At 45.7% G+C, this 25,670-nt stretch overlaps 1 protein-coding gene across 1 annotated transcript; it reads left to right on the forward strand.

Annotated features, from left to right (window-relative positions):
• LOC139247670 (probable G-protein coupled receptor 139) lies at window positions 1-25,396 on the forward strand (the record flags this gene model as incomplete). Its single annotated transcript, XM_070871755.1, has 6 exons — window positions 1-78; window positions 11,214-11,446; window positions 14,164-14,170; window positions 15,637-15,768; window positions 18,377-18,602; window positions 24,507-25,396. Coding segments are annotated over exons 1-6 (1,566 nt in total), but the record flags the coding sequence as incomplete, so codon positions are not given.
• Window positions 25,397-25,670: the final 274 nt, after the last annotated feature.

Consider the following 25,670-nt stretch of genomic DNA (forward strand, 5'->3'; position numbering starts at 1 on the left):
ATGAATGGAATCGATGACAACCACGTCAGCGCCAACAAGATGATGGACTTTGAGTCATCTGCGGACGTGCAGCTGCAGGTATTTTTGACCTGCCCTGTAAATTATGATTCAAAAACAACATCAATTTGTTCACAGTACTTGTAGCAGCACTTGTGTGTTGAGAGATTGCTTCGTATTGTCACTGATGGCAATGTACGCCTGGGTTATCGCTGTGGCCTTACTCAAGGTTGGGGACTCTACAGTCAAAAGTTTGCGAAGTATAGTCTCGTGGCCAATGCCAATTATGTATAAGTCTCCGAGCATATGCTCCAAATGTCCTTCAAATTCGCAATGTCCAGCAAGGCTTCTTAGCTCGGCGAAATAACACGCCATTTCCTGGCCTTCAGACCTTTTGTAGTTATAGAACCGGTACCTCGCCATCAGAACGCTTTCCTTCGCGTTCAAATGCTCTCGGACCAGTGTGCACAAATCGTCGTACGATTTCTCTGTGGGTTTCGCTGGAGAAAGCAGATTCTTGATGAGGCCATACGTTGGTGCCCCACAGACGGTGAGGAGGATCGCCCTTCATTTGGCAGTGCTCTCTTCCCCATTCAGCTCGTTGGCCACGATGTATTGGTCGAGTCGCTCCACAAATGTTTCCCAAACTTCTCCCTCCGAGAATTTCTCCAGGATGCTCACTGTTCTCTGCATCTTTGGGTTCGCTGTTTGTATCTTGTGGGCGGTTGGTGTATATGGAGAAAGCGTGAGACTGAACACTGTGAGCTCAAAGTAAAGTGTGACCTTAGTCTTTTATTGCAGGTCTCCTGAGTGCCTCTCCAACCTGTGAAGCCTCCTTAAATAAGTGTGACCCCAAGGGATTATGGGATCCCTTGGAACCCCAGGGGATGAGCCCTCTGGTGGCTGTACAGAGTAAATACAAGCACACCTATTTAACACTCTCGATATTCAGTAAGACAAGGAATTAGCTCGAAGATTACAACCATAAACCTCTTTGTTCCCATGCTCCATTGAAAGTTTTACCATTTATTGTACATTTCCTCCCTTTACTTTCCTCCCAAAATCTATCGCAGCACATTTCTCTGCATTAAATTTCATTTCACATCTACCTGCCCCAATTACTAACCTGTGTATTGACAATGAAAGCACTTAACCTCCACTTCACAGTTGGCCATGGGGCTTTCTGGCGTTCCCTAGAGATTTCAGTCACGTGCCCCATATACCCAAGCCAAGATCATTTTTCTGTGATGGGCGGCACTGTGAGGAGTGGCGCTGTGAGGGGCGGCCCTGTGAGAGAATAGCCGAACTCTCAGGCCTGTGCCCAAACCTGAAGCAAATCCTAGTTCCCAGCATGTAACAATAAACCCTAAATAATCCCAAACATGAACAGAGAATCCGATAACAAAAAAGAAGTAACCAGAAAAGAAAGAATCATACTCTTAATTCAAATAATTTAAAATAATGAAAATAACTGACCCGAACTCCAGACCCTATCCCTCATAAACCTATAGGTAAAACTTGTAAACACAGACCCCAGCCCCAAAACCAAATCCTAACCCAGGACCATAAAATTAACTCGAGCCCCAAGAAATCATTTTTCCAGACTCCAGCCCCAAAACCTAGTTCGGCCCCAACTCCCTAAGAACGAACCCGAAGCAGAAGTTTAAAATCTAGCCCCCAGCCCCAAATCCTAACCCTAAAACTAAATCCTAACCCTCAGAAACCTAAACCCAAAACTTGTAAACACAGACTCCTACCCCAAAACCAAACCCTAACCCAGGACCCGAACCCCCGCTAAAATCTAACCCTAACATAAAACATAACAGTGCAGACCACAACCCAAAAACCTTGAAAGCGAACCCTAACCTAATGTTGCACGGCCCACACCACAGCTTCCAAAATCAGTCCTAACCCCAGACACTAGATCCCCAAGACTGAACGCTAACCTAAAATATATTAATGCAGACCCTAACCCGAAGTCCTTTCTCTAAATGCCCCGAAATCTACCCCCACCCATTGCCTCCGCCTCATGGAAACAGGAGCTAAACAGAAATGTGTGTAAAACAGAGTGCCAAGCCGCCCTCCCCCGAGTAGACCAGGAAACACAAGGGCCCACAACAATCGGGTACAATAGATGACACAGCGAACAAAATCAGGAATAAAACAAAAGACTGGACTGAACGAAGACAGTAATAACAAAAACAGGACAGAACTAACCCGGAAACTATAACAAAACCAAAATAAGTACAAAACAAAAATAAATTTACAAATGTTTTAAAAATGATTTACTAAAATCAAAAAAACATTATTACAGGAAGTAAGGGGAAAATGGGATAGAAATAACTTAAAAGAGAGAAGCAAACTGTCAGAAATCAAAACATTAGACCCCACAAAAAATCCCAAACCTGAACCACGGGCATTCAACCAGGTGACGCATCACACACTACACACAAACATGAACAAAAAGGGGGAGGAACTCCACATTTTTACCTAACAAACAGGGACGACCACTGATCACACAGACTCAACAGAAAAACAAGAACCATAACTCCAGACAAAGCTCAGGATTAATACCTTATCACTGCGAGGGAGGAGGTTTAAATCGTTTATTTCCCACCTCCCAAACCTTCTCGTTCCGATTGACCTGGTGGAAGGTGGAGCTCTAAACTCTCCATAACCTCTCACTGTAAGTTTCTCGATCTGATACCCTCTGACCCTTGAGCCCCACGACCCGTTTGCTTTTCCTGGTCTCTGATGAATCCCCAGTAAGGGCGAAACATTTGGCCTCTCGACTATAATTAGCCATCAAGACGATGGATCATGAATTGAGGGTAAACCCCACCCCATCCCCACCAAAAACCCCAACATACTTTTCTCCCCCAACCCTTGGGAAACTTCTCCCTCACTCTCTCCACACTTCCAACCCACCGTGTCAGTCTTTTTCTTGGAAAAAAAAGCCTCTCTCTCATTTGAGAAGGAATTTTTTCTCCCAGTGGTTCTGAATCTGTGGAATTGTCTGCCCAAGGAAGCAGTAGAGGCTAGCTTATTGAATGTATTCAAGTCACAGATAGATAGATTTTTAACCAATAAGGGAATTAAAGATTATGGGGAGAGGGCGGGTAAGTGGAGCTGAGTCCACGGCCAGATCAGCTGTGATCTTATTGAATGGCGGAGCAGGCTCGAGGGGCTAGATGGCCTACTCCTGTTCCTAATTCTTATGTTCTTATTTCCCTTCTTAACAAAAGATGTTCTGCATACCAGCTCTAATTGTACTGCTATTTAGAACTAGTAGGATAAGCGTTTGGTGCGGGACTGATATTTCTCTGCTCCCCGTCCCCCGCTGCCCAACAGAAAACTATTGCCATCGAACCACTACGTACACGCACACCTCGAGGGTCACCTCGAGTCTCTTCGCCGAGAGCATGCAGAAATCTAGCGCAGGCAGCGGAAGGAGCACGCGGCAAACCAGCCCCACACTCCCGTACAATCACCGACTGTCTGACCCATCCGTGACAGGGACTGTGATTCTCGTATTGGACTGTTCCTCATAGGCAGTCCCTCGGAATCGAGACAAACTTGCATTCATTCGTAAAATGAGTCCTTAGGTGGCTGAACAGTCCAATACGAGAACCACAGTCCTTGTCACAGGTGGAACAGACAGTGGTTGAGATAAAGGATGGGTGGAACGGGTTTGCCGCACGCTCCTTCCGCTGCCTGCGTTTGATTTCAGCATGCTCTCGGCGACGAGACTCGAGCTGCTCAGTGCCCTCCCCGACACACTTCCTGCCCTTAGAGCGGTCTTTGGCCAGGGACTCCCAGGTGTCAGTGGAGATATTGCACTTTATCACGGAGGCTTTGAGGGTGTACTTGCAACGTTTATTCTGCCCAACTTTGGCTCGTTTGCTGTGAAGAAGTTCAGAGTAGAGCGCTTGCTTTGGGAGTCTCGTGTCGGGCAGGCCAACACTTTGGCCTGCCCAGCGGAGCTGATCGAGTGTGGTTAGTGCTTCAACCCTGGGGATGTTGGTCTGGTCGAGGACGCTAACGTTGGTGGCACTGTCCTCACAGGGGATTTGCAGGATCTTGCGGATCCTCGAATGTTCAGTCACCTGAGAATTCACTTTTAGAATGGAAGCAAGTCTTCCTCGATTCCCAGAACTGCCTGTGATGATGACACACACGTGATTTCAGAAAATAAATTTTAAAACAATCAAAGGAAAAAGTGCTTCCTAAATTCTCCCTCCCCCTCCCCCCACGTGGTCCTCCAACGTGGCATGGACACTGATCAACCTGCTAAGACTATTAACAATTAAAATAATCCCACCTTCCCCATCCTAAAACCGAATTAATCATTAAAACAATCCTCACCCAAAAACAGACATTGTTAAAATAAATACAAAAATAACAAAAAACAACTAATAACATTTAAAATCTTCAAAATACAAATCAGCACATCAACGTGCATCAATCAATCTTCCCGAAAGAAGGTAATAGCAATTTAAAATCAACCACCTTCAAAATACGGAGACAAATCCCTTCGCCGGGAACAACACTGCACCCTCGGCCGAACCTTAATTCCAGCCTGAGGCTTTTAATCGGCACTAGGCCCTAAAATAACCAACAGCGAATTGACCCGACTATTCGATCCATAAAAGCAACACAAATTAAAGAGCCCACCCCTCACACAAAACATAACTGAAACCCCACACACACACAACCGAACCGAGACACCCCCACAAACACACAACATAACAGAGACCCCACACACAACCTAACCGAGGACCCCCCCACACATAAACTATACGAGACCCCCCAACACACACACACAAAATAACCGAGGCCCCCTCCCCACATAATCTAACCGAGACCCCCCACACACACAACCTAACCGAAACCCCCCACACACACAACCTAACCGAAACTCCCCACCACACACACACACACACATCGTAACCGAGACACACCCCCACAGGCAACCTAACCAAGACCACCCTCATACAACCAAACCGAGACCCTGACACACACAAACTAACTGAGACCACCCCCACACAACACAACCGAGACCCCGCCACACGCAACCTAACTGAGACACCCCACCCACACACGCAACCGAACGAAGACCACACCCACACATCCTAAATGAGACTCCTCCACCAGTAACCTAACCGAGACCACTACCACACAATCTAACAGAGACCCCGCCACACTCACACAACCTAACCGAGAACCCCCCCACACAACCAACCTAACCGACACCACCCCCCACACACAACCTAACCGAGAACCCCCCCACACACACAACCTAACCGAGAACCCCCCCACACAACCAACCTAACCGACACCACCCCCCACACACAACCTAACCGAGAACTCCCCCACACACACAACCTAACCGACACCACCCCCACACACAACCTAACCGAGAACCCCCCCACACACACAACCTAACCGACACCACCCCCACACACAACCTAACCGAGAACCCCCCCACACACAACCTAACCGAGAACCCCCCCACACACAAACTAACCGACACCACACCCCACACACAACCTAACCGACAACACACCCCACACACTACCTTACCGAGACACTCCACCCACACGCAACCCAACCGAGACACCTCCATACACAACCTAACAGAGCCCCACCCCCCACACACAACCTAACTGTGATCCCCCCACACACACACAACCTAACCGAGACCCCCCCCACAACCACAACCTAACCGAGACACCCCCACACACAACCTTACCGAGACACTCCACCCACACGCAAGCCAACCGAGACATCTCCATACACAACCTAACAGAGCCCCACCCCAAGCACACAAATAACTGTGATCCCCCCACACACACACAACCTAACCGAGACCCCCCCACACACACACAACCGAACCGAGACCCCCCCCACACACAATCTAACCGAGACCCCCCCACACACACAACCTAACCGAGACCCCCCACACACACACACAACCTAACCGAGACCCCCCCACACACACACAACCTAACCGAGACCCCCCACACACACAATCTAACCGAGACCCCCACCCCACACACACAACCGAACCGAGACCCCCCCCACACACACACAACCTAACCGAGACCCCCCACACACACAACCGAACCGAGACCTCCCCCACACACACACAACCTAACCGAGAACCCCCACACACACAACCGAACCGAGACCCCCCCCACACACACACAACCTAACCGAGACCCCCCACACACACAACCTAACCGAGACCCCCACCCCACACACACAACCTAACCGAGACCCCCCCCACACACACAACCTAACCGAGACCCCCCACACACACAACCTAACCGAGACCCCCCCACACACACACAACCTAACCGAAACCCCCCCCACACACAACCTAACCGTGACGCCCCCCCCACACACACAACCTTACCGAGACCCCCCCCCCACACACACACAACCTAACCGTGACCCCCCCAACACACAACCTAACCGAAACCCCCCCCACACACAAACTAACCGAGACCCCACCCCCCACACACACAACCGAATCGACTCCCCCCACCACACAACCTAACCGATAACCCCCCACCTTCACAACATAACCTGAGCCCCCCCACACATAACCTGACCGATACACCCCCACACAACCTAACTGCGACCCCCCCCATCCACACAATTTAACCGCGACCCTCCCCATACACACAACCTAACCGATAACCCCCCACCTTCACAACATAACCTGAGCCCCACCACACATAACCTGACCGATACACCCCCACACAATTTAACCGAGACCCACTCACACACAAACAAACTGAGACCCACTCACACACACAACCTAACCGAGACCCCCCACAAAACCTAAGCGAGACCCCCCACACACAAGCTATCCCAGAGCCCTCCTTCCCGCACACAACCGATCCGAAATCCCACAGCAAGGTCCATTTGCACAAAATCAAAAATACATTTCGTTTTCAAAAAAATAAAATCAGCGTTCCCAGCAAAACAAAAGGCCCCAACAAACGGAGGTCATCATCGTCATAGACAGTCCCTCGGAATCGAGGAAGACTTGCTTCCACTCTAAAAATGAGTTCTCAGGTGACTGTACAGTCCAATACCAGAATTACAGTTCCTGTCACCGGTGGGACAGACAGTGGTTGAGCGAAGGGGTGGGGAGTCTGGTTTGCTGCACGCTCCTTCCACTGCCTGCACATGATTACTGCATGCTCTCTGTGATGAGTCTAGAGGTGCTCAGCACCCTCCAGGATGCACTTCCACTTAGCGCGGCCTTTGGCCAGGGACTCCAAGATGTCAGTGGGGATGTTGCATTTTATCAGGGAGGCTTTGAGGGTGCGCCTGTAACGTTTCCTCTGCCCAGCTTTGGCTCGTTTGCCGGGAAGGAGTGCTGAGTAGAGTGCTTGCTTTGGGAGTCTTGTGTCTGACGTGTGGACAATGCGGCCTACCCAGCGGAGCTGATCAAGTGTGGTCGGTGCTTCAATGCTGGGGATGTTGGCCTGGTCGAGGACACTGATGTTGGTGCATCTGCCTCCCAGGGGATTTGTAGGATCTTGCGGAGTCATCATTGGTAGTATTTCGCCAGCGATTTGAGGTGCCTACTGTACATGGTCCATGTTTCTGAGACATACAGGAGGGCGGGTATCACTGCAGCCCTGTAGACCATGAGCATGCTGGCAGATTTGAGGAACTGATTTTCGAACACTCTTTCCCTCAGCCACCGCTCTCTCCAACCCAGACAAATAATCAACGGACCCACTCTCCACAACCTGAAGAATTAGCAAGCCCATCAATTCCCACCTGCCCTCTCCCGCCCCCATGTAACTTAAACTTAATCCACAAATGTTTAAATGAATAAAATGGGAAGACACAGACTCAGGAACACACGGCTCCACGCTGTGACCAATCAACATTCAGCCAAACAGCAGCAACAGCCTACGTTTCCAACAGGCAGATTCCACAGTATCCTTCAACGGCTTAAACAATAACAATAACTCCCCAATTAACATCCATAACTTAGAACACCGGGAATAATCTTATTAATAAATCCAAAAAATACTATTGACTTACTTACAATTAATACGTTCCCTAACTTACAGACACCAATTGGATAAATAGTAAGGAACTAACAACCCACATAAAAAACAATTTTAAACGACAAACACAAACCGATCCCCACCCCAAAAATAATAACCCTGCCGAAACCAACACCATCATAAGAGGGACTGCATATAAACACAACCCAATCTCCATCAACTTAATCTCTTGGCACAATTCAATTTACCATCAATTTAATTATTAATAAAACACTTGAGAATATAAGAACATAAGAACATAAGAATTAGGAACAGGATTAGGCCATCTAGCCCCTCGAGCCTGCTCCGCCATTCAAAAAGATCATGGCTGATCTGGTCGTGGACTCAGCTCCAATTACCTGCCCTCGCCCCGTAACCCTTAATTCCCTTATTGGTTAAAAATCTATCTATCTTTGACTTGAAAACATTCAATGAGCCAGCCTCAACTGCTTCCATTGGCAGAGAATTGCACAGATTCACAAACCTCTTGGAGAAGAAATTCTTTATCAATTCGGTTTTAAATTAGCTCCTCCGTATTTTGAGGCTGTGCCCCCGAGTTCTAGTCTCCCCCAACAATGGAAACAACCTCTCTGTCTCTATCTTGTCTATCCATTTCCTGATTTTAAATATGTCTATAAGATCACCCCTCATCCTTCTGAACTCCAAGGAGTAAAGACTCAGTCTACTCAATCTATCATCATAAGGTAACCCCCTCTTTTCTCGAATCAGCCGAGTGAATCGTCCCTGTACCCCTTCCAAAGCTAATATTTCCTTCCTTAATTAAGGTGACCAAAACTGCACGCAGTACTCCAGGTGCGGCCTTACCAATACCTTATACAGTTGCAGCAGGACCTCCCTGCTTTTGTACTCTATCCCTTTCGCAATGAAGGCCAACATTCCATTTGCCTTCCTGATTACCTGCTACACCTGCAAACTAACTTTTTGGGACGGGGCCCGGCGCCACCCAACTTGAGCCGCCTCGGGGAAATCCCCTCCGTGCCTTTCAGTTCGGCGCGGAGGGGTTTCTTGTACGGGATGCTGATGCACACTCTCAACTTTGCCATCCTCGCCTGCCGTCCGGGCACGCCATGGCGTACCATCTTGCCGTCTGAAGGAGGCGGGGGACCCCGATAGAGGGCACTCTACGCAGGGGTCCTCCCACTATTCATCGGGGATTTGGCCTGGAGGGTGGTGCACGGAGCAGTGCCGTGCAACAATTTTTTAAGCCAGTTCACGGACTCCCAGGCCACCTGCAATTTCTGCGGTCTGGAGGAGACCGTGTTCCATGTTTTTATTGAGTGCACGAGGTTGCAGCCCCTGTTCCATTATTTGAAGGGGCTGCTCCTGAAATTCTGGCTGCACTTCAGTCCCACTCTCCTGATCATTGGGCACCCTGTGCGGAGGGGAGCGGGTAGGTCCGAGGACCTCCTCGTAGGACTGCTCCTGGGCACGGCCAAGGGAGCCATCAGCCGGTCCAGGCAGCGGGCGGTCGAGGGGGTCATTCAACCTGACTGCCTGCCTCTTTTCCGCTCTTACATCCAGTCCAGGGTGTCCTTGGAGATGGAGCATGCGGTGTCCACCGGTACACTCGCGGCCTTCCGCGAGAGGTGGGCACCGGAGGGACTGGAGTGCATCATCACGCGGCAACCAAATTTTAATTTGATTTTACGTTTTGAAGTTTAATTTGTTTTAATTGCCGGTGCTTTTAGTGTCCCCCTCCCCTTTTATAGGGGGCACTGGAAAAAGGAACATTTTATTGTAGTGCACAAAAAAAAAAAAAAAAAAAAAAGAGGGCCTTGTAAATGTCTGGTGTGTCATCCAGGGCGGGTGGCACCGATTAATGTTTTTGTTTTACAGGTAAACTCCAAAAAGAGTTTCATGCACAAGGATCCCCATGTCCCTCTGCACCATAGCATGTTGTAATTTCTCCCCATTCAAATAACATTCCCTTTTACTGTTTTTTTCCCCAAGGTGGATGACCTCATACTTTCCGACATTGTATTCCATCTGCGAAACCTTAGCCCATTCGCTTAACCTATCCAAATCTCCTTGAAGGCTCTCTGAGTCCTCTACACAACCCGCTTTCCCACAAAGCATAGTGTCATCTGCAAATTTTGTTGCACTACACTCTTCCCCCTCTTCTAGGTCATCTACGTATATTGTAAACAGTTGTGGTCCCAGTACTGATCCCTGTGGCACACCACTAACCACTGATTTCCAACCGGAAAAAAACCCATTTATCCCGACTCTCTGCTTTCTGTTCGCCAGCCAATTCTCTATCCATGCTAATACATTTCCTCTGACTCCACGTACCTTTATCTTCTGCAGTCACCTTTTGTGTGGCACCTTATCGAATGCCTTTTGGAAATCTAAATACACAACATCCATCGGTACACCTCTATCCACCATGCTCGTTATATCCTCAAAGAATTCCAGTAAGTTAGTTAAACATGATTTCCCCTTCATGAATCCATGCTGCGTCTGCTTGATTGCACTATTCCTCTCCAGATGTCCCGCTATTTCTTCATTAATGATAGTTTGAAGCATTTTCTCCACTACAGATGTTAAACTAACCGGCCTACAATTACCTGCCTTTTGCCTGCCCCCTTTTTTAAACAGAGGCGTTACATTAGCTGCTCCCCAATCCGCTGGTACCTCCCCAGAGTCCAGAGAATGTTGGTGGATTATAACAAATGCATCTGCTATATCTTCCACCATCACTTTTAATACCCTGGGATGCATTTCATCAGGACTAGGGGACTTGTCTACCTTGAGTCCCATTAGTCTGCCCAGCACTACCTCCCTCGTGATAGTGATCATCTCAAGGTCCTCCCTTCCAAAATTCCTATGACCAGCAATTTTTGGCATGGTTTTTGTGTCTTCCACTGTGAAGACGGAAGCAAAATAATTGTTTAAGATCTCAGGCATTTCCACATTTCCCATTATTAAATCCCCCTTTTCATCTTCTAAGGGACCAACATTTACTTTAGTCACTCTTTTCAGTTTTACATATCTGTAAAAGCTTTTACTATCTGTTTTTATGTTTTGCGCATGCTTTCCTTCATAATATATCTTCCCTTTCTTTATTACTTTTTTAGTCATTCTTTGCTTTTGCTTAAAGTTTTCCCAATTCTCTAGTTTCCCACTAACCTTGGCTACCTTATACGCATTTATATTGTGCGGAGGGTTGCTCAGATCCGGGATGATCAGGACCTGATTGTGAGGAGCCCCGGTCAGACCCGGAATGATCAGGACCTTATTGTTGGGAGCGTTGCTCAGACCTGGTGTGACCAGGACACAATTGTGGGAGATCTGAGGATGTTCCCGATATTGTTGCTGGAATTGTCGCCTGTGGATCTCCCGGCATCGCTGTAAGTCTGGGTATTTTCCAACCTTCGTGTCCTGGGTTTGTTGCTGGGCGGAATACAACATTTGTAAAGCATTTGTAATAAAATAGATGAGTTGACTGCAAAAATAGATGAAAATGGGTATGATCTGATAGCCATTACAGAGAAGTGGTTGCAAGGCGACCAGGAATGGGAATTAAATATTCAGGGGTACTTGACAATCTTGAAGGACAGACAGAAAGGAAACGGAGGTGGGGTAGCTCTATTGATGAAGGATGGAATCACTGCAATAGCAAGTAACGATACTGGCTCAAACGATCAGGATGTTGAAAGAGTTTGGCTGCAGGTAAGGAAAAATAAGGGGAAAAAGTCACAGGTGGGCACAGTCTATAGGCCCCCCAACAGTAGCAACTCTGTTGGTCGGAACATAAAGCAGGAAATAGTGGTGGCTTGTAAAATTGGAACAACAATAATCATGGGTGATTTTAACCTCCATATTCTTTGGACAAATGAAATTGATCAGGTTGCCTTGAGGAGGAGTTCACAGAGTGTATATGGGAAGGGTTCCTTGAGCAGTATAGAACGGAATCAACCAGGGGGAAGCTTATCTTAGATCTGGATCAACTAACAATCTCCTAGTAAAGGATCCCCTTGGAATGAGTGATCATCACATGATTGAAATTCTAATTCAGATAGAGGGTGAGAAAGTTGGATCTCAAGCCAGCGTACTAAGATTAAATAAAATAGAATATGAAGATATGAGGACAAAATTGGGCAAAGTGGACTGGGAATATAGTTAAATTCTAGGACGATTGATGAACAGTGGTCTATATTTAAGGAGATGTTTCACAACTCCAAGAAAAATATATTCCAGTGAGGAGGAAAAGGTTTAAGAGAAAGGATAGCGATCCGTGGCTAACGAAAGGAATAAAGGATGGTATCCTGTTAAAAACAGGGGCATACAAAGTGGCCAAAACTAGTGGGAGGAGAGAAGGCTGGGAATCTTTGAAAAGCCAGCAAAGAACGACTGAAAATGATGAAGAAAGGGAAGTTAGACTGTGAAAGTAAACTAGCACGAAATATAAAACTCAGATAGCAAGAGTTTTCAATATGTATATGAAAAGGAAAAGAATGGCTAAAGTAAATGTTGGTGCCTAAGAGGACAATCCGGTGAATTAGTAATGGGGAATATGGAGATTGCAAAAACACTGAACAAATATTTTGTATCAGTCGGTACACCTTTCCTAGGAATGTTTGATTGGATATTGTGCATGAGATTACCTTTGTATCTAATCCCCTGTACCTACGCTGGAAGTATTTGATGGGCATTATAGAGGGAGCTTTAATCTTTATCTAACCTGTGCTGTACCTGCCCTGAGAGTGTTTGATGGGACGGTGTAGAAGGAGCTTTACTCTGTATCTAATCCCATGCTTTTCCTGGCCTGGGCGTGTTTGATGGGCCAGTGTAGAGATAAATTTACTCTGTGTCCAACCCCCTGTACCTGCCCTGGGAGTGTTTGATGGGACAGTGTAGAGGGAGCTTTACTCTGTGTCCAATCCCCTGTACCTGCCCTGGGAGTGTTTGAAGGGGCAGTGTAGAAGGAGCTTTACTCTGTATCTATCCCCCTGTACCTACCCTGGGAGTGTTTGTTGGGACAGTGAAGAGAGAAATTTACTGTGTATCTAACCCCCTGTACCTGCACTGGGAGTGTTTGATGGGACATTGTAGAGAGAATTTACTCTGTATATAACCCCCTGTACCTGCCCTGGGACTGAATGATCGGACAGTGTAGAGGGAGCTTTATTCTGTATCTAACCCCCTGTACCTGCCCTGGGTGTGATTGATGGGACGGTGTGGAGAGAAATTTCCTGTGTATCTAACCCCGTCATGTACCTGCCGGTGGAACAATGTAAACTGAACTGGTTGTCATTTTCCACGCCTCAAATTGCTGAGCATTTAAGACAGATGCAGCACTTTTGTTGGTCAGTCGTATTATTACAAAACTCATACTGTTCAGCCTGGTAGTTTCTGTCTCTGGCTGGGTTTCGGGTTCCTCAGGTACTTCCTTCACTCGTCTGCGCTGAGTGTTGCGATTGAAGCATCCGTGGCATCATATTCTGTCTCCATCGTGATTTGCACCTTCATAACTTTGACTGTCTGCCCTCCTGCCCGAGCTCCTCTTCTGCTGCAACCTTCATCTGTGATTTAGTTACATTTATCCCTGATATACTGAGAGGAAATGGATACAAATAATGTAATAGGTATCAGAGCAATGATTTATAATGCGTGGATTGAATCCCGGCGCGGGATGTGATCAGAGCGGGGCTCATGCTCCGCTAAGCAAATGATATATCACGTACAGCACACAAAGCAGACATTCGGACCGACTGCTCCATGCTGGTGTTTATGCAGCACACACACCAACACCCTTCCCCCACACAATCCCCACAACTCTGCATCTTACCCTATTAGCAGAATCTTCTAATATTTTCTGCCTGATTTGTTTATCTCGCTTCCCATCAAATGGTTCTGTACTAATCGCATCAACCACTGCCTCTGGTGGTGGGTTCCCCATTCTCACCTCTCTGGGCACAGAGGCTTCTCCTGAAATCCTCATTGGATTTATTGGTGGCGAATTTATCATCATGGCCCAATTTTGGTCTCATAATTATTTCATGATTTCAGTTTTTTTAAACTCTTTTTCAAACTGTGCTTGCTTTTCCGCTATTGCCTTTATCAGAGCACAAGTAACGATTAGAAACAGGCTCAAAAAGAGCACAGCCTCGATTCTGCACACGAGACAAGGACACAATGGCGTATGTTATCACAGGACCACAGAATCATACAGCACAGAAGAGGCCATTCGATCCATCATGCTGCTCCAGGCTCTGTGATCGAGCTATTCAATCAGCCCCTCACCCCTGTTCTTTTCCCTGATTCCTCCAAATGCCACACTTCCAGTATTGATTCCAATTACAGTTGAACATAAGAACATAAGAATTAGGAACAGGAGTAAGCCATCTAGCCCCTCAAGCCTGCTCCACCAATCAACAAGATCATGGCTGATCTGACTGTGGACCGAGCTCCACTTACCCGTCCGCTCCCCATAACCCTTAATTCCTGAATGGTTAAAAAGCTATCTATCTGTGATTTGAATACATTCAATGAGCTAGCCTCAACTGCTTCCTTGGGCAGAGCATTCCACAGATTGACAACCCTCTGGGAGAAGAAATTCCTTCTCTACTCCGTTTAAATTGCACCCCCCCCGTATTTTGAGGCTGTGCCCACTAGTTCTAGTCACCCCGACCAGTGGAAACAACATCTCTGCCTCTATCTTGTCTATCCATTTCATTATTTTACATTTTTCCATAAGACCACCCCTCATCCTTCCGAACTCCAACGAGTAAAGACATCGTCTACTCAATTTATCATCATAAGGTAATCCCCTCATCTCCGGGATCAGCCGAGTGAATCGTATCTGCACCCCTTCCAAAGCTAGTATATCCTTCCTTAAGTAAGGTGACCAGAAATGCACGCAGTACTCCTGGTGCGGCCTCGCCAATACTCTGTACAGTTGCAGAAATACCTCCATGCTTTTGTATTCCATCCCTCTCGTAATGAAGGCTAACATTCCATTCGCCTTCCTGATTACCTGCTGCACCTGCAAACTAACATTTTGGGATTCAAGCACAAGGACCCCCAGGTCCCTCTGCACCGCAGCATGTTGTAATTTCTCCGCATTCAAATAATATTCCCTTTTACTGTTTTTTTTTCCAAGGTGGATGACCCCACATTTTCCGACATTGTATTCCATCTGCCAACCCTTAGCCCATTCGCTTAACATATCTAAATCTCTTTGCAGCCTCTCTGTGTCCTCGACACAAACCGATTTCCCACTAATCTTTGTGTCATCTGCAAATGTTAACAGTTATTGTTAAATCTGCTTCCATCCCATTTTCAGCGAGAACAATCCAGGTCATGCAAACTCGCAGTGTAAGAGAAATTCTCCTCATCTTCCCTCTACTAATTTTCGTAAAACTCTTCCCTGTGGTTAACAACTCTTTTACCACTGGCAGAGTTTCTCTTCAGTTACTTTATCCAAAGCCCTCATAGTCTTGAAAACCTCTATTAAATCTCTCCTTAATATTCTCTGATCGAACGGGAAAAATCACAGTTGCTTCTGTCTCCTTATAACTCTCTCTGCGGGTACCAGTGCACCAGCGCAGCCTTCGGTCACATGAGGAAGAGAGTGTTGGAAGATCACGCCATAAAATCTGGCACCAAGCTCATGGTCTACGGGAATGAAGACATAGCCAGCCTACTTTACGGATCACAAACGTGGACAGTATGAAGTAGTTACCACAAATTACTGGATAAATACCTATGGCTCCTCAAGATCCTGCAGACCCCTTGGGATGTCCGACGTTAGCGCCCTCGATCAGGCCAGCATCCACACAGCGAAGCACTGAGCACAATTGATCAGCTCCGCTGGGCGGGCCACATTGTCCGCATGCCTGAAACGAGACTCACAAAGCATGCGCTCTACTTGGAACTCCTCGAAGGCAAATAGGCGCCACGTGGGCAGAGCAAACGTTGCAAGGACACCGTCAAAGTCTCCTTGAAAAAGAGCAAAATTGTCAGTCACAGCTGGGTGTCCCTGGCCAAAGTCTGCACTAATGGAGGATGAACATCTGGGAGGTCGCTGAACACCTCGAGGCTCGTCGCCAAGAGCATGCAGAAAACAAGCGCAGAGAGCGGAAGGAATGTGAGGCAAACCAGTCCCACCCACCCTTTCCCTCAACCATTATCTGCCCCACTTGGTACAGAGACCGTAATTCCCATATATGTTCAATCACCGAAGAACTCACTTTTAGAGTTGAAGCAAGCAATCCCCAATTTCGAGGTACTGCCTATGATGGTGATTAAATCTCTTCCACACCTTCTCCAAGGCTTTACTAATGTGTGCTGCCGAATCGTCATGCAGAGATAAACCGATGTTTAACAGATTTTTATTGCACCTTCATTTTGTGTGAATCGGTGGTGTGGGCAGCATTTATTGTCCATCCCAAATTCCACCTTAACGCTGCTGGTGAATGCATCGATTACATCTGGAGGGCAATTTAGAGTTAACCATATTGCTGTGGGACTGGGGTCATATATATGCCAGTCTATGTAAGGACGGGTGATTTCCATCCCGAAAACACGTTATCGAACTAGATGGGTAATGACAATCGAGATCCACAAGGTCATCATTGCTGACACAATATTTTAATTCTAGATTTATTTAATTCACCTTAAATTGCACAGATGGTGGGATCTGAACTCATGCCATTGGATCTTTAGTCCAGGTCTCTGGATCATTAGTACAGTAGCACAATCACTTTGCTACAATAAGTGATGATTCATAAAGTCAAAGATTCTTCCTGCGTTTTTAACAGTTTTATTAACTTGCCCTGGCACCTTCGAAGATTTGTGCACATCGACTCCCAGGTGTCTCTCCACCAACACACCATTAAAAAATGTATTTTTTTAACTTATATTGCATCTTGTCATGTTCCTTCCCAAAATGTATCGCTTCACACATGTTTAATTTTACCTGCATGTGTATCCCATTTAACCAGAATATCGCTGTGCTCCTGATGTCTGCTATGCTCCCCACTGCTTACTACATTTCTGAATTTCGGGACATCTGCAACTTTGAAATTATGCCTTTAGACTTAGGTCCTGGCTATTAATCTCTATCAGAAAGAGCACTGCTACTAATATAGAACCCTGGCTTTCAACACTGTATACTTCCCTTCTGTCTGAACGCCAACTTTTCACCGCCACTCTCTGTTATTTGTTCGGGTGCCAATGTTGTATCCACCAAGCTACTGTTCCTTTAATTCCATGAGGTTCAGTTTCCCTATCAAGTCGATGAAGTGACATTTTATCAAACGTCTTTTGAAAGTCGTTATACACAACATCAGCTGCACTACGCTCATCAAACCGTTAGGTTATTACATCAAAAAACTCAATCAGGTTTTTCAGATACACTTCGACATTAACACAATTTGTGCTGGTTGTCATTTATTAATCCAGGTTTTTCCAAGAGACAACTAATTGCATACCGGCTTATGGCCTCTAGAAGTTTCCCCACCACAGACGTTAGTCTGACTGGCCTGTAGCTACAGATTTTATCCCTCTTTCCTTTTTTGAACAGGGTGTACCATTTGCGAACCTCCAGTCCTCTGTCACCACTGACATATCCAAGGAGGATTAATGATTCTGGCCTGAGCTATTTCCATCATTCCTTCACTCAGCAACACTCATACATCCCATTCGGACCAGTTATAGAGAAACATAGAAACATAGAAATTTACAACACAGGAGGCCATTTCCAGCCCATCGTGTCCGCACCGGCCGACAAAGACTCACACGACCATCGGTCAGCAGTCCTCAAGCTTACATGTAATCTTTTGAACCATTAACAATGGGGAAAATTAAAGATGACCAAGCACAAGCAGACTGCGCCACACAACTGTGACACACCTTAAACTGAAATATTCTACACTCCAAAACAACCAGAGCCATGTGATCTCCCGGCAGAGGCAAAAAACAATTTAAAATACAGGTCAATTTCGGAAAAAGTATCAGGCAACATTCCGCCCCGACTTATCCAGGTGATCAAAACTACTCCAGGAGATCTACCTTATTGTGGTACATAAAGTGTTGGATTGAAAGGGGTTAATTCAAAATGTTTGTTCAGGGACTGTAATTAATATCAGTCTCCACGGGTTTATAGAAGCTGGTTGTTCAGTGACTGTGATTAATATAAGTCTCCAGTTACAGAATTGTGTCACTGGAGATATTCTCGCTCATATTAATAAGGCACTCCTTTCAATGTGTTGCCCCATCGTCACAGTGAGAGCATTACCTCTGGCACTAACAACGATCATCGCACTGCTCCACAGAGAGGGAATCGGAATCTGAGAACAGTAGATTCGAATATTACAACAATGGATCAGAATCTGAAAAAAATGGATTGGAATGTTAAAACAAATGGCAAGAGTTTCATCTTATATTTTAACTTTCTTGTCGCACATTATGAGGAACTATCATTCGTATTGCGAATGCGTTATGCATTTCGTATTATTCAATACATTTACTATCCCGTCCTTGCTGTTGTTGGTTTTGCGGGTAAGTCTATCTAGTTATTCCAGTAACCATTGTTCAATGTATCACTGATTTCACATTTTACTCCCCCCTCTTTGCTGCATTTGTTGTTCCTGGTTGTCTCTGTATCCAACTATTAACTCTGCAAACCATGTTTCGCTGTATTACTAGACTTGTAAATTGCTTTCTCATCTTTGCTTCAGTAGTTGTTCCTGGAACATCTCTGCATCCAGCTATTAACTATGCATACGTTGTTAATTGTACGAGTGTTCTTTTAATTTATTCCACCCTCTTTGCTATTGTTGGTGTTCCTTGTAAGTCTCTATATCCAGCAATTATAACTCTAATCTATATTTCACTATATTACTGAGTATGTCACTTAAATCTTTTCAAGTCTTCCTCACATTGTATATCTAGTGACTCAGTCCCCTCTGTGGCCAATGTCTGAGGCTGATCGAGATTGTTCGCAAGTTTGGCATTCTGTTTTATCCTGAGTTCAGTTCTGACCTCTTCTCCTTTCAATCACTGGTCCTGCCTACTATCATCTCCATAATACTGCCCAACTCATTCCTTCGCCTCAATAGCTCAGTGACTTTGTTGAACAAGAATTGACAATTGCAATGCTTTCCTTGCCCATCTCGCAGTTACAGTGCACTATGAATTAGAGCTCACCTAAATAATTTGCTCTTCCTATTCTAACTCCACTAAGTCGTGTTCAGCCATGTTCAATCTGCTCTTCGACCAACATTGGATCCCGATTAAGTAATGCCTCATTTTTATTATTCTCATCCATGTGTTCAAATCCCACCATGGTCTCACCCCCTCCAATTAGTCCCATTCCCCTGCTCGATTCCCATAGTCCAGCAATTTTTCTCTTTCAAGTATTTAACCAATTGCCCAATAAATGTTAATTTAGTTCCCTCTATACGTCCTCCAGTCATACTCTCTCTATTCTCTTGTTCTCATTCATTCTGGCACGTTGTAACTTTCTCACTTCCTCTCTGTCAGTTTCATTCTGTCACTCCACATTTCACTCTCTCTGTCTCTTGCTCATAGAATGTTAGATTAATACAGGAAAGAAAGTCAACTCGGTCCATAGTGTCCATGCCGTCTCTTGGATAGAACTATCTCAGATATCCAACTCTTTAGCCAGAAAAATATAACTATATCTCCTTCCACGAATAAAGCAATTCCCTTTCGAAAATAACGATTGAATCTTCTTCCACCGTGTTCTCACAAATCGCATTCCAGATTGTAACAGCTCACTGCATAAAGAACACTCTTCCCATCTCTCCTGTGGTTGTTTTGTCAATTACCTTAAACCTGTCTCCTCTGGTTACGCACCATTGTGCAACTGAAAACATTTTTGACTTACTCGCTCTCTCAAAACCCATCATAATTTTGAAAGTCTATATTAAATGTTAAATCTTTGCTGGTGATACAACGTCATCATCGTAGACAGTCACTTTAAATAGAGGAAGGCTAGCTTCCACTCTAAAAATGAGTTCTTATGTAACTGAACAGTCCAATACGGGAATTACAATCTCTGTCACACGTGGGACAGAGACTGGTTGAAGGAAAGGGTACGTGGGGCTCATTTGCCGCATGCTCCTTCTTACTCCTGCGCTTGGTCTCTGCTTGCTCTCGGCGACGAGACTCGAGGTGCTCAGTGCCCTCCTGGATGCATGTCCTCCACTTCAGGCAGTTTTGGGCCAGCGACTTCCAGCTGTCGGTCGGGATGTTGCATTTTATCAAGGAGGCTTTGTCGTTTCATTCAAAAGTTTCCTCTGCCCACCTGGGGCTCGCTTACTGTGTAGGAGTTCCGAGTAGAGCGCTTGCTAGCGAGTCTTGTGTCAGGCATTCGGAAGATGTGGCCCGTCAATGGAACTGTCCAGGTGTACCAGCATCGAAGCACTGATAATACAAAGATAAGTTTGAAAGCATGTTATGAGGAGGACGCAGAAAATCTGCAAAGGCATAGCGATAGGCTAAATGGATGTGCTAAAACAATGGCAGATGGGGTATAATGTGGAAAATGTGACGTTATCTTCTTTGTTATGAAAAATAAATAAGCAAATTATTATTAAATGGGGAGGGATTCCAAATTGCTGTGGTCCAGATTGGTCAATGGTTCTTGTACATAAAACACAGAAGGTTAGCATGTAGGTACAGCTAGCAATTAGAAAAGGCAGCAGAATATCTGGCTTTATTTCAAGTGGGACAGAATATAGAAGTCCTGCTAAAACAACACAGGTTGTCAATAAGACTACAGCTGGAGTATTGTGTACAGTTTGGTCACTTTATTTGGGGAAGGATTTACTTGCATTGGAGGCAGTTCAGAGAAGGTTCACAACGTTGATTAATGGGATGAAAATGTTGTTATAAGAATAAAGGTTGAGCAGGATGAGTGTGTATACATTGGAGTTTAGAAAACTATGAGGTGATCTTATTTAAATGTGTAAGATTCTATAGGGCCTTGATGGGGTAGATGCAGAGATGATGTTTCATCTAGTGGGGGAAATCTAGAACCAGGGGACATAGGTTCAGAATAACGGATCGCCCATTTAAATTACAAATGAGAAGCAATTTATTCTCTCAGGGGGGCGTGAATCTTTCGAATTCTCTTCGACAGAGAGCTGTGGAGGCAGCTTCTATGAATCTTATTAAATGGAGATAAACAGATTTTTAAACGAGGAGGGTGTTCAGGGTTATGTGGAGTGGAGTGGGCACGGAAGTGGAGTTGCGGCCAAGATCAGATGTTCTTTCCAAAGACTCAGGTCCAATCACAGAGGCGTGAGCGGAGTAAAATATTTGGCTCTCGGAATGAAATCCCTGGACCGACGTGAGAGCACTGGAAGTTAGCCGAACCTGCGAATGAAATTTCTCGACAGAGGTGGGTGTCGTGTAATGTAGGCGAACCTGGTCCTTAAATATCTAGACTGAGGGAGGGAGCAGTGTAATCTAGGGAGATGTTGGTGTGAACTCCTGAAGCGAGATGGGAGCCCTATCTGGGAAGTCCCATCATCGTATCACTGGAATCATCTCAGAGATCCTGAAGTTCATGAATATTTATTTATTGTGAATGTTTTACCGTTATTTTCTGTGATGCAATAATTCAGAAATCATAAAAGATTCCGTCCATTTTTAATTATTTCATTCCTTCCTTTTATCAGCCAATTTCACCTCTTTTGTTCTCACTTGGATTTGAACAGAGGAAGCGAAACTCTGTTCGCTCTGTTCTGTCCACGCTAAGTTATAGCCGGGTAAATATCCGCTGATCATTTAGTTCCAGTCAGTGTCTCCTTTGTCACCATCTCAAATTCTGCATTAATGGCAGTGCTTCTGATGGGTGGAACAGGATTTCAAGCATCATTAACATTCACAAATAAAATGTTCGTTCAGCCAGATTTCTTGAATTTATTTCCAATCTTTAATTTGAATTTGCAATTTGGTCCCATGCCGATCTGTCACAGTTCAGTGCGTCTCTCAGCGAGAAACAGAGTGGAAAAATCTGTTGCCTCCGGCTGTACACTCCTGATCTTTGGGCCCCTCGTGCGGAGCGGAGCGGGAGGTCAGAATCCTCGTCGTCGGACTGCTCCGGGACATGGCCAAGTGGACCATCAGCTGGTCCAGGCAGCGGACGGTCGAGAGGATCGTTCAGCCCGGCTGCCTCCCTCTCTTCCGTGGAAACGTTCAAGCCAAGGTTTCCCTGGAGATGGAGCACGCGGTGTCCACCGGAACGTACTCGGCCTTCCATGAGAGATGGGTGCCCGAGGGACAGAAGTGCATCAACAACACCGGCAATCATATTTAATTTGATTCTTCAATGGTAAAAGTGTAATTTGATTAGAGTTATCGGTTTTATTGCACATATATGTCATCGCAGCGCATTTGGAATGAGGTGCCATGATAGGTCCAAGTCAGCATGGATTTGTGAAAGGGAAATCATGCTTGACAAATCTTTTGGAATTTTTTGAGGTTGTTTCCAGTAGTGTGGACAAGGGAGAACCAGTTGATGTGGTATATTTGGACTTTCAGAAGGCTTTCGACAAGGTCCCGCACAAGAGATTAATGTGCAAAGTTAAAGCACATGGGATTGGGGGTCGTGTGCTGACATGGATTGAGAACTGGTTGTCAGACTGGAAGCAAAGAGTAGGAGTAAATGGCTACTTTTCAGAATGGCAGGCAGCGACTAGTGGATCTGTGCTGTCGTCCCAGCTGTTTACACTGTACATTAATGATTTAGACGAGGGGATTAAATGTAGTATCTCCAAATTTGCGGATGACACTAAGTTGGGTGGCAGTGTGAACTGCGAGGAGGATGCTATGAGACTGCAGAGTGACTTGGATAGGTTCGGTGAGCGGGCAAATGCATGGCAGATGAAGTATAATGTGGATAAATGTGAGGTTATCCACTTTGGTGGTAAAATCAGAGAGACAGACTATTATCTGAATGGTGACAGATTAGGAAATGGGGAGGTGCAACGAGACCTGGGTGTCATGGTACACCAGTCATTGAAGGTTGGCATGCAGGTACAGCAGGCGGTTAAGAAAGCAAATGGCATGTTGGCCTTCATTGCAAGGAGATTTGAGTAAAGGGGCAGGGAGGTATTGCTACAATTGTACCGGGCCTTGGTGAGGCCACACATGGAGTATTGTGTACAGTTTTGGTCTCCTAACTTGAGGAAGGACATTCTTGCTATTGAGGGAGTGCAGCAAAGGATCACTAGACTGATTCCCGGGATGGCGGGACTGACATATCAAGAAAGATTGGATCAACAGGGCTTGTATTCAATGGAGTCAGAAGAAAGAGAGGGGATCTCACAGAAATGTTTAACTTTCTGACGGGTTTAGACAGGTTAGATGCAGGAAGAATGTTCCCAATGTTGGGAAAGTCCAGAACCAGGGGTCACAGTCTAAGGATAAGGGGTAAGCCATTTAGGACTGAGATGAGGAGAAACTTCTTCATCTAGAGAGTGGTGAACCTGTGGAATTCTCTACCACAGAAAGTTGTTGAGGCCAATTCACTAAATATATTCAAAAAGGAGTTAAATATAGACCTTACTACCAGGGGGATCAAGGGGTATGGCGAGAAAGCAGGAAAGTGGTACTGAAGTTGCATGTTCAACCATGAATTCATTGAATGATGGTGCAGGCTCGAAGGGCCGAATGGCCTACTCCTGCAACTATTTTCTATATTTTCTATGTTTCTATAATGAGGGAGCAATTAATATATAATTTAAATCAAAAATCGTATTTCATGATAAACAACCCCAGCTGATTGTAACTTATGTACTTAGAATATGAACAAACTTTCATATTTTCTCGTCTAATGTTTTCTGCACAAGTGGAAACCAAAAGGTGAAAAGCTGCAGCAATTAATCTCTTCCATTTGTGTTCAAATACTTTAAATATTCGTTTCAAGGACACCCTCAAAGCCTCCATATTAAAATGCAACATCCCCACCGACACATGGTAGTTCCTTGCCAAAGACTACCCTAAGTGGAGAAAGTGCATCCGGAAGGGCGCTGATCACCTCGAGTCGTCGCCGAGAAAATGTAGAAACCAAGCGAGGGCTGCGGAATGAGCGTGCAGCAAACCAGACTCCCCACCCATCCTTTTCTTCAACCAGTCTCTGTCCCGCCTGTGACAGGGACTGTAATTACCATGTTGGACTGTTCAGTCACCTGATAACTCACTTTTAACGTGGAAGCAAGTCTTTCTCGATTTCGAGGGGCTGCCGATGATGATGATGTTACATAAGCATTTGGCGGCTCATTGACTGAGTGATAGGTCGTCTGATTTAATGCTGATAAATGAATTTAGTTGGTGATTACCTTGTCAATGATTGCTAATTATTTTAGTTTGGAGTCTAATCTTTTCTCGAAATTAATGTTTAACTTACCTGTTTATTTCCCTGCCTGACAGTTAACATCCTGACGATTGTGATCCTGCCTCGTGGAAAGTGCGGTCTCTCCAGATGTGTCACTCGCTATCTGGTGGCCATGGCAGTGACGGATCTCCTGGTCATTATCCTCGACCTGATACTGAGACACATTCCCATTCTTTATCAGAAAGAGTTACATTTCGTGCGGTCCTTCCGCGTGTGTAATATTCACGCCGTCTTACTTCACGCAGCCACAGACTGTTCTGTCTGGTTCACCGTCAGTTTCACCTTTGATCGCTTTGTGGCCATTTGTTGCCAGAAGCTGAAAACTAAATATTGCACCGAGAGAACGGCGGCTGTGGTTCTGGGAACCGTGACTTTGCTGAGCGGGTTGAAGAACATTTTCTGGTATTTTATGTTGACAAGTTTCTATAATCTTTCAAACATACCCTGGTTTTGCTATACAACGTATGATGTTCTGTATTCACCAGTCTGGACAGCAATCACATTCCTTCATTATATTCTTACCCCATGTGTCCCATTTGCTCTGATTCTGCTGCTCAATACTGTCACCGCCAGGCATATTATATTGGCCAGCAGAGCCCGCAGGCAACTCCTGGGTGCCAGCAGTGGGGAGTGTCCCAGTGACCCAGAGATGGCGAGCCGCAGGAATTCCATCATTTTACTGTTTGTTATCTCCGGCAATTTCATCCTGTTGTGGGCGGTGTTTATGGTGCATTCTATATGGATCCAGATGTACTATTTGGGGTATGATTCTGTATATATACCTTTTTATGTAATGGACATTGGAATAATGCTGCAGCTGCTGAGTTGCTGCACAAACACGGCAATTTATGCCGTCACCCAGACTAAGTTCAGACAGCAGTTGAAGAATGTAGGGAAATATCCCTTCACACTGATTCTGAAATTAATTAAAAGATGAGAAGACGCAGAAACGTTCCTGCATCAGACTCCCTGTGTCCTGATATTGTGGGCGAGCTGCTCTCCCCGGCGTGACCAGTGATTCGCGTGAATAATAACACTCTCACTCACACACTGTCTACAACGGGCGCCCTATGAGGGGTCTGCAGTCCGGGTGAATCACCATCAGCATCATAGACAGTCCCACGAAATATAGAAACATAGAAACATGGAACATAGGTGCAGGAGTAGGCCATCCAGGCTTCCGAGACTGCACCACCATT

Source organism: Pristiophorus japonicus, unplaced genomic scaffold, assembly GCF_044704955.1.
Source record: "Pristiophorus japonicus isolate sPriJap1 unplaced genomic scaffold, sPriJap1.hap1 HAP1_SCAFFOLD_279, whole genome shotgun sequence".
NCBI lineage: Eukaryota > Metazoa > Chordata > Chondrichthyes > Pristiophoridae > Pristiophorus > Pristiophorus japonicus.